Genomic DNA, 9,934 nt, shown 5'->3' on the forward strand with positions numbered 1-9,934 from the left:
AGGTGCGGGGCCGTGCTCCCCGCGCCCCCCCAGCCGCTCAGTGGCGGTGTATTAATCGCGGCTGTGGGAATGGGGCTTGTTATCTAGCTCCCGTCCCATTTTTTGTCCTTAAGTTATGAATGCGGATCACGCCGAGATCACAGGCGGAGGTCGGGGCATGGGGTCGGAGCGAGGCCTGGGGGTTGGCGAGATGCCACGCGAGGGACAGCGGTCCAGGGGAGGATTTGGCAGAGCTGGGGTGGCCAAACGTGCTGGGCTTGGGGATCTGCAGCGAGCAGGGCTGCCCACGCCTCGGCCCCCCATTCCCGGTAGGAGGACGGGTGTCGGGGGGCTGTTGCACGCTGCAAAGGAGCCCGATGACATCGGGAACCCGCTGAACAAACACTGAAATAATGTGTAAGGTAAACAGGGACAGAAATCGTTCTGGAAAATTCCTACGTGTTTGCCAAGGCGGTGGGACTACTTTCTGCAGAGGACACCTCTCCTTCCCCCCCCTCCCCGGGGCGGAGGGGATGGAGCATGACAGCACTTTCCCACCTAACTTTGAACGAAGGCATCGGTTCTTCCTAATAAATCTGTTTTGGTGGGAGATGGTGCTTCCCCTGCTCCCCGTGTTGCCGGCTGACGGGAACTAATTAGTTCCCGTGCACGCACCCAGCAGACCCGCTCTCCGGCTGGGAGCATGGGCCGCCTTCATGGATTTCTGTCGGCAGGGGCAGGGACACCACGCAGGATAGGGAGTTCCCGGGTGTGTCGGCATGAAAGATCCTGAGTGTCTTGTACTTTTCCCAACACAGGTGCTCAGGTGGGCACACATCACCGGTGCAAGGAGTCCTCTCTGCACCCGGGGCTGGGAGCATGGGCCGCCTTCATGGATTTCTGTCGGCAGGGGCAGGTACACCACGCAGGATAGGGAGTTCCCGGGTGTGTCGGCATGAAAGATCCTGAGTGTCTTGTACTTTTCCCAACACAGGTGCTCAGGTGGGCACACATCACCGGTGCAAGGAGTCCTCTCTGCACCCGGATACGGCTCCTGCCTTTAGATTTTGAGTCGCTGGAGGCTGTGGGATGTAGGTGGGTTTTGGAGGATGCTCCTCAATGCCTGGGGAAAGCGGCAGGTCAGCGGCACTCTGAGTGTCCTGCCTGTGGGAAAAGGTGGCTGCCTAGGATGCGTTAGTGCTTAGTCCTTCTCCCCTCCTCCTTTGCCAGATGGAGAGACTTGTGTGCCACACGTCTTCAGCAACTGGTGGGTGGATCATAGCAGCTATCAAGGTGGTCTTTTTAACTGTCATGCTTCTGGTGAAGGTATATTGGGAACTGTGGGAGTGTTTTTCCCGCAGGAAGAAAGTCCTGCTGAGGAAGCTCTGTGAGATGATGGCAGATCTCTGGAGAGGAGCAGCTTCGGCTGCCCTGGGACGGGCACGGGGGAAAGTAGGGATTTCATGAGTGAGGTCAGCAAGCTGCCCCGCACGGATGCGCAGAGGTGGGACTCCCCTCGGTCCCCGGCGCCGCATGCAGCTGGGATAGGATTTGGGAGGCGACGCGGAGGGGTGATTCGCCGCACTAGTCGGGGAGGGCTGTGTGCAGCCGTCCGTGCTGGCAGGGCAAGGGTGGGCGCGGGGGGCTCGGCAGCAGAGAGCGGAGGGCTCATTCCTGCCAACAGGGGAGGAAAAGCAGATACATTTCAGTGCGTTTGAAAGGAAGGGGGTCAGCTTTTTTTGATGTTGCAAATGTATCATGATAAAAGGATCGTCCTCCGCTCAGTGCTTTTTATTCTTTGCCTTTAGGATTAAGACAATTCCCATTGTTTATCTTCTCACATCAGAAACAAAGGCTGCCGGAGGCAATAAACAGAGTGAGAAGGATCCCAGGAGTTATCAGATATTCGAGGAATGAGTGTACCCCGTATGTCTTCACGTGTGTGGGCTCGGCATGCTCGGCGTTATCCCAGGGCACTGCCAGCTTGCACCCAGCACACGGGACGGATCCAGCCTCGCCAGGCACACGGTTCTGCACAGAGGTGTGTGCACTGAATGGCAGCGCACAGTGGAGTTTGCTTTTCCAGAAACCTGCTGGATTAGTGATTAAGCTCAGTTGTGAGCTTTTTTTTTCCCCCCTAAAGCTCTAAAGCTTCTTTCAACCTGTACAGACTCGCATTCCCCCAGCGCTTTGGAGAGATGCCGCTTGCAACACTTGATCTAAGTGTTTCTGTAAGCCTGGCTTTGTGGGAGAAGCGCTCATTTTGGCCATGCAATAGTGTCTGCTGAGCTGCCCCATCCAGTATAAAAAGGAGATGGTGTAGGGATCTCTCAAAGGGATCACTCTGCTACAGTGGCCATTGAGCTGGAAGGGATTTCCCAAATCTTTTCATTAAACAAACCAAGCTGCTTTCTCCCTGGTTAGGAAGCAAACCTCCGGTGCATTTTCTCAGTGTCTTGAGTTTGGGGAGTTGCTTCTTGGCTTGTTGCCTATCCAGAAAGCCTCTTTTCTCCAAATCTGAAGAGATGCTCTGTTCCCACTTCTTGTGAAAGCCTCAGGCTTGCTCTTCCTTCTGCATTTGGAGGCTCAGATTTGCCTCCTGCCTCTTCAGGCACAGATTTGTAAATTAAATAAAGGGCTGTAGACAGAGCCTTTTACATCTCTCTAGCTGTGCACAGGAAGGTCCATCTGGCTTCTACTTTATCTCTGAAGGAGCCCAGGGACATGCTTTATACAGGGGAAGCAGATGAGTTACTTTTCAAAGTAACTTGTACTTTGTAGACTCTTGAACCCACATGTGCAGTGATGTGGTTGAATTTGGAAGCAAGGCCTCTTCTGCTCCAAACCCATCCTGATGCTGAGGGTGTTTCATAGAAAGTTCCAGCCAAACAAGCATCATTCCACAGCTGGAATAGGAGTGCCAGGCTCTGGTTTCAGTCCAGTTGTTTAGTTAGTTATTCATTTATTTACCTATTTTGGAGAGAAGGAGGTCCATATGAAAACATGGACTAGAGAATGTGCAAAGTGGGTTGTGGATGTAAGTATCCACTAACTGCGTGAGGCACTGGGGCCCACTGCCTTGCTCTCTAGCTGTTCAGAGGGTTTGAATGATGAGAGAACAGAAACAGAAAACATCAGATACGACAGGGGAGGGTCCTGTAGGGGTGAGACCCCTGGTTATCAAACTATCTGGGAATCGTTACAGCCTCTCTCCATTTTCTTGCAGCTAAAACTGGCTCTGGAGGAGGCTCCCCATATGGTCTGAGATGTGGTTATGCCATTGCAGAGCATGGTGTACCACCAGCAACTCTGTCTATCCATCCTTTACAGGGATTTCACATTTCCATCTGTGCTTGGGACTTGGCTTAAAGGGCCAGGAGCACAGATGGGCTTTTAAAACCTTAAAAAAAAATTAATTTGAGTGCTCTGGGAAAGCTTGAAGACATTGTGAGGGTCCTAGCAAGCCTGTCTAAGCAACTGCTCTCTAACCACTTTCGAGGGCTGGTGAGGAAGGGATAAAAGGAGTTTGGAGTTCCCTGGCCTCCTTTCATCTGAACATCACAAGGTGCTTTGCAAACAGGGGCCCAAATTCTTTGTGCCCATCTCTGCCAGCTTAGGAGTGAGGATGTTGCAAGAGCAGGCGGAATGCTCATTTTGTTTGGGTCATTATGCAGTGCAGAGGATTTGAGAGGAAGCATGCCTGGGTCCTGCATTTGCATCCTTCTGGTTTTAAACCAGGCTTTATTTTTTTAAGGTGAGTCTCCACAGCTTTGATAGTGGGGAGAAATCACTTCACCTGGAGCGTGGCTTGGTTTAATTTTGTACAAGATTCTTTGCATGGTCATTGCAATGCTCCCGTCTTCCACCTGGTGAGGAACTGGTCCAGCATTTTCCCATCAGGTGCTGTGCTGCCATGGCACAGATTTGGCAGGTGCAGCTGACTCTAATGCAGAGTTGCTCCTGCCAAGCTCCACTCCCCTCTCCATGCTCCTGGTTTTTGCTGTGAGGACAGTGTCAGGAAGGTTCCCCAGTCACATCTGTCCCAGCAGCCAGGATGGTAGGTTGCACCATTTGGGTTTGATGAGGAATTTCCTTACTTTAAGGGATGCTGTAGGTTGGACAAGTGGCTCTCCACTTCTGGGATGCTCAGGGCTCCCTTGCATTGCTCTGTCAGATCAACAAGGTTGGTGCATGAACCCATGGTACCCATTCCCAAGGCTGTGGGGTGGGAAATTGAAACTGCTGTAAATGTATTTTAATTTTTATTTATTTGTAAATCTTGCCACTTCTGACAAAACCAGCTAATTTTAACTCAGCAATGAACACGGGCTGGCTGTGGGTTGCACTCTGCAGATTGCACTCAGGTCCTGGCACTGGACTTCCAAACAAGTTTGGCTTGTCTCTGAGCAATGGTCTTGTCTGGCAGACACCCATCAGGGCTGTGTTTTCCAGGGTGTTAGGAGGGCCCCGTGCTCTCTGATTCCTCAGTGGTGATGGGCATTTCTGTCCTTTCCTAAGAAAGCCTCAAATAAAGTTACACCCCAGTCGTTCACTGCAGAACCTGACTCTAGGGAGGATGGACAAGAGGGAGATAAAACCACTCTGCATCCCAGACTGTGAAGAACTGGATGAGCTCCAAATATGAGCAACAGCAAGAGGCAGGTTTCTTTTTTGCAGTGCCTTGATGTGACTCCATGAATCAGAACTGGACTTTTGCACTGACACAAAAAAGTGTTTATGTGACTCTGCTGAGAGCTACTGTCCACTTGATTAATTAATTCATCTTTGTAGATGTAGAGAAATGCATTACAGCCACTTTCTTAAAATGATGAAATTGCTGAGCAGTCCTGGAGGTTAACAGTTTCTACGAGATTCTTCTGTATTTCCTTACAAGTGCAACGACACTAGCTCATACAATAGCTGGTGATTTTTTCTTAAAGGTTGAAAGCCTTGTGAATCCACAAACTTTCAGTCATCCAAGGCTGCCTGAATGTCAGACTCTGCTCTGGATACTCAGTGCAGGTAACCTCTGCCTTGCCCACCCCAGGGTGTCTGTCCCAACATCTGTGGGTGACCCCTGACAGCATCCTCCAGGCTCTCTTGGAGCTGCTGCCATGGGCTGTTGCACTTCACAGCCAGGAAGGTGCCGTGCAGGATCTGACTGGCTCAGCAGAACTGGAGCCAGTATTGTGCTTTCATGAAATTACCCGGGGGAAAGTAATCAGTTGAGTCTCTTGGCCGATGTTGGGTGAGATCAAACTAATCCTGTAGAAGGCTTTTTTTGCCACGTATTTGCAAATTCTGATCGAAACTTAAAACTCATCAGATTTTCTGCAACCAAGTCTAGCCTGAAGCACTGCAGGAGTTGGCCTGCACTTGCCTCCTCTTGCAACAAGACCTTGGTGTTGTACCTGAGTCCAGGAGTAGCTTCTATTGGCTTGTAAAGGAAGTAAAGGAAATTTCCTACACATTCAAAGCAGATTTCCAAAATGGATGCTGTTCAGGCTCTTTCCAGCTTCCATCCTGCTCATCCCCATTACAAAGTGGAGATTTTGCCCCCACATGCTCAGAAAGCAAAAAAGCAGCACTGGCTCAGGACCAGCAGCTGGCCATCTCACTGTCCCCAAATACTTGTGATGGGGGAGGCAAGCCACCACCAGTGGCTGGGGCTGGGGCATTGCTGGGTGCACATCGTGTTAGGTGCAGGGTCTAAGGGATGGGGAACAGGATTGGAGGTGTAGGCTCACCCTCGAGCTGAGGGGTAGAAGTGTAAGGCGTAGCAATGCCTCCTCCTGGGTGACTCTTTTGGCAGCTGTTAATTGGAGATGAAAAGTAGGTGTGAAAAGCAGGTTTCAGCAAAGAGATGGTGCTCTAACTGTGACAGGAAGGACTGAGGCAGACAGCTGTATTTCTTCCAAGAAAGAGATCAGACAGGTTCTCAGATGATGACTTTGTAAATCATAGTTTACACTTAGAAAGGCAGGATGTCTAATCCCAGGAGGGAGATGCTCGGTCCCTAGGAGGGCCAAGTCCTGCTACAGAGCCAGCAGCTGGACAAGAGCAACCTTGCAGGTCTCCCACAAATCCTGACAGGAACATGCCCAAGCTGACAGACTTGAAGAACCATGGATGTGGTGGGCCCAACCAGCCTGGTGCTGTTGGCACAGGGAGAGTGGCACTAAGCCCAATATGGGACACTATGAGAAATCTTGGGAGCTCTCTGGCCTGCCTGGAGCATCATCTGACATGCCAGCCTGAGGCATCTTTCCATGGCTTCACTCACCCTGCTTGGTAGGGGAAAGCAACAAGGCAAAGAAAAACACTTCTCCATATCTGCAGGATGGCTCCTTGCAAGGAGCCGTAACTCTGATCAGTACCTCTCCCTGCATGCATCTGTCTAGCTATGCAGACAGACAGATGCATGCAGGGATGCATGGGGTTTTTCCATGAGTTTTTCACATTATAAACAAGCCTTTAGTTCTTCCCCAGAAGAAACGTGCCTACACAAGCAGTCGCAATCCTTAGGACAATCTCGAGTCACTGCTGACTGTCCCTGCAGCCTCAGTAAGCATGGAGATGTGCTTGCTGACCCCTCCACAATCTGGGGGGTGTTTGCTGCCTTTCAAACAGGAGCAGAGCTGAATCATCTTCACAATTTAAGGCTTGGACAAGCCTTTTGTGGCCTTGGCCATTCAACCCTGGGGGAAGGTTGAATATTTGCTGAGCAGCGTGAAGCTTGTGAGCCTGATTTCAGAAGATCTATTGCTTGGTTTATCAGGGATGCCATTGGCCTGGGTCTGAAAGTTCTCATCTTCAGGAAAATATTCCTGAAATGAGACAATACAAAGAGTTCTCACACTTGAAACTCATTTGCTTGAATAAAAGAAACACCAGAGATCTCTGCTTTCTACAAGACATCTGCTGCATCTTCTCTGACCCACCTCAATTGAGTATTTGTCAATGACTGAAATTTCCACACCTTTCCATAGCAGGGAATCTCTCCTCCTAGTTCAATCTGCCAGCTGCTGTGGCTCTTTCAATGTCTCCTTGTCATTTCACCCATTATTCTTCCTCCTGAAAGTATTATCATAATTTTTATTTAAGCAGGGCTTTCTGACATCCCCCACCTTTCCAAAGCTCCCTGGATTTGAGATTTACTTATTTTCCATCTTGCAGAGTGAATCAGCTGCAGCTGCTTAAATTATGGGGCTTCAATCCTGATCTCAATACTGTGGATGGGAAAAAAGGAAGGGCTTTCTGTCAGTTTTCTCTTAGATCAATGACTCTTCAGAGGGAGGCTGTTCTCCAAGTGACTTGCCTGGATTTAAAGGCAGGAGAAAAGAAACATACAAGGCCATGATGAAGCAAGGAGACAGAACTTGAAAAAACGGTGTGGGCAGCAGCTCTCCTCTTGAAACATTCTTTGCCCAGTCTTGGAAAAGGAAGAAAATACACCATTATTTGGGCTTTTTTTCCACAAGCAGGGCTGTTTTGAGGCTGCATGTGAGACTTAAATTATAAGCATAATAAGCATAGCAATCGAGATGTGATATCACAATGGAGATCTGCATGGAGACTTTGCAGAGGGCAGGAGCTGTTTGTTGCATTCCTCCTGCTGTGCCCGTCTAGCTTTCTGTGCAGGTAGACAAAGGCTTTGGCTGTGGATTCTACCACTTCAGCCCAGGAAAACAAAGTTTGGATGAAGTTCTTGTTGAGGACCAAGCAAAGCGCTAGAGCCAGGTTTCCATGGGGACCGTGGGATGCTGCAGATGGGTTTGGTTCCTGACAGCCCTGGTGCTCCACAGCCCTGAGAAACATGAGATGGAAGCATCTCCAAGTGCTGATGAGGGCGGAGCATGTTTCCTAGCTCTTACCTCACTCTTCATCTGCCCCAGAGAGGGGAAGGGGATAAGATGTTCCTACCTGGTGCTCCTGAATGTGGTGTGATGAGATGCCATATGAGAGCCTCAAAGCTGAGGTCCTTCAGCAAAGGTCCTTCCTTAAATCCTTGCCTCTACCTCTGGATCCATCCTGAACGAGGGATCAGGATGGGAGCTTCCTCCCCCATCGAAAACCATGTCTTTTGGAAAGCAGAGATGGTTCTCCTGGACCGGTAACAAACTGATAGCATGATGGGGCCACAGCATTTTAGGCACAGTTGCCTCCATCTCCACAGAGGGGCTGCCAAACATAGGCTGAGGAGGGGTGATGGGACACAGGACCTGTCAAGGGGGAGAGAGGCCAGAGCACTGTTCTGGATAGTTTCATCCTACTTGTCTGCCTTGCAAAACAAATTACCAGATCTGTTCTTGGAGAGCTGTACCTATTTTTGAAGCATCCTTGGCCTTTGTTTTATCATCCCAAACAGCATCAAATGTGAGTTGGGAAAGCACCTTATCAGGTGCATCTCCTTGGAAAAGCTTGAAAGGCTCTTGTCACACTTTCCTTAATGCGTGCTTTGAATTTATTACTCCATATTGCCCAGAGAATCTCAAGCTGGGAAATATGTAAGAAAAGAAGATGATGCCCCATCCTGAGCAGAGCTGATACTAATGTGGCTCCTACACCTATGTCACAGAACTCTTCTGCCTGTGTCTGCACTCAAAGCAGGCACTGACTCATCTGTAGGACCAGTCTCACAGCTTTGAAGGAGATGCTTCCCTGGCATGATAAATGCTGCTAGAGTTGCTGGCAGAGGGGGAAGCCAAATCAGCACAAGGGGTTAGTACTGGAGGTAGATTCTGATTTTCTTGGCTTCCAGGCCCAAAGCTCTTCTATAACCCACATTGTCTTGGGCTGGATCTTACCACTCTGCTGCATCATCTTTCCCATGCCCAAGCTGGAATGATGGCTGGACCTGGGAGGAGACAGCTGTTACGGGCACTCTGTGTGTGCTCAGCATTCAGCATCCTCAAAGCTCCTGGAGGTGGTTTGGTGCCTTCACCCCACATCAGCTAAGTGCAGCAAGATGTGAGAACAGCAGTTGTTGCACTCCATGTCTGGGATGGCAGCACAGGGTCAGGGACACCCATGTGCATGTGTGGGGGCCAGCAGAAAGGTGACAGTCTTGAGTTTGGCCATGGTGGGTTTTTCAAGCCACCCATGTGCATCAGGTCCTGTCCTCTGCAAACAGGGCTGTCCCCTTGGAGGAACAGGATGCCTTGGGCAAAGATGATTTGCTGGTATAAAGGCTCTAAGAGCACTTGGCTCTGAAACCCCAGCAGCCTGCTGCTTCCCACTGTTGGAGAAGCTTTGCCTCCATGATCACAATCAGGGAAAACTGAATACTTTTGACATCTCACCATGCAGAGTCCCCATGAACTCCATGAGCCAAGACAGCTTTCTCCCTGGCTCCCATGGCCCCCCAGTTGTGAGCATGAAACCAAGCTGCTGAATAATTCTGCTGATGCACAGAAGAGAAAATCCTGTTCTCTCCTCCTGGGGCAGACTGGCAAGGTTAATGGGAGGAAGAGGCTGTGACAACCTATTTTGTGGCTGAAGTCAGCAGATCTGGCTCCTGGGACACATGGGAACAGGCAGGGAGCGGGAGCCACTTTTGCACAGTCACTTCTCAGAGGCAAGCAGGGCTTCAAAAGAAAAATCCTTAGCAGGATGTTGCAACTTGGGAGGAGGAGTTAAAAAAACAAGCAAACAAAAAAACCCACAAGTTCTGTATGGCTGGGAAATGCAGTCAAGGCATGAAGTTTCCAAAAAGCTCACTACTTACATCTCTTGGTGCAGACAAGGTAGCAGCATCAGACAACACTGACAATTCCCAAGGACACTAAAGCTCAGTGTGGTCAGTGGATGGATGGGTGCAAGTGTGAGTTACACCTGTCCTGTGCAGGGGACCTCCACAGCAGGTCAGGGCTCCACCATGGAGGTGTCATCTAAAGTGGCTGCCAGCAGCCACAGGAAGGAGGGGGGCTCATATACACACCCGCCCGCACACACC

General features: G+C 50.2%; 1 protein-coding gene across 3 annotated transcripts in view; it reads left to right on the forward strand.

The window, feature by feature from the left end:
* The first annotated feature begins 893 nt into the window (after positions 1–893).
* WNT4 (Wnt family member 4) overlaps positions 894–9,934 on the forward strand; it is a 14,473-nt gene continuing 5,432 nt past the window's right edge. The window contains exons 1-3 of one of the 3 annotated variants that reach the window (XM_017735112.1): positions 999–1,074; positions 1,210–1,305; positions 1,788–2,020. In XM_017735112.1, coding sequence (XP_017590601.1) covers positions 1,893–2,020 — 128 coding nt within the window. In that variant the 5' untranslated portion in view covers positions 999–1,074; positions 1,210–1,305; positions 1,788–1,892. Of the gene's footprint in view, positions 1,075–1,209; positions 2,021–9,934 lie in introns of all 3 variants that reach the window. The other 2 variants (XM_017735111.1, XM_008634317.2) reach the window with 2 other exon arrangements.

This window comes from Corvus brachyrhynchos, unplaced genomic scaffold, assembly GCF_000691975.1.
Source record: "Corvus brachyrhynchos isolate BGI_N302 unplaced genomic scaffold, ASM69197v1 scaffold525, whole genome shotgun sequence".
NCBI lineage: Eukaryota > Metazoa > Chordata > Aves > Passeriformes > Corvidae > Corvus > Corvus brachyrhynchos.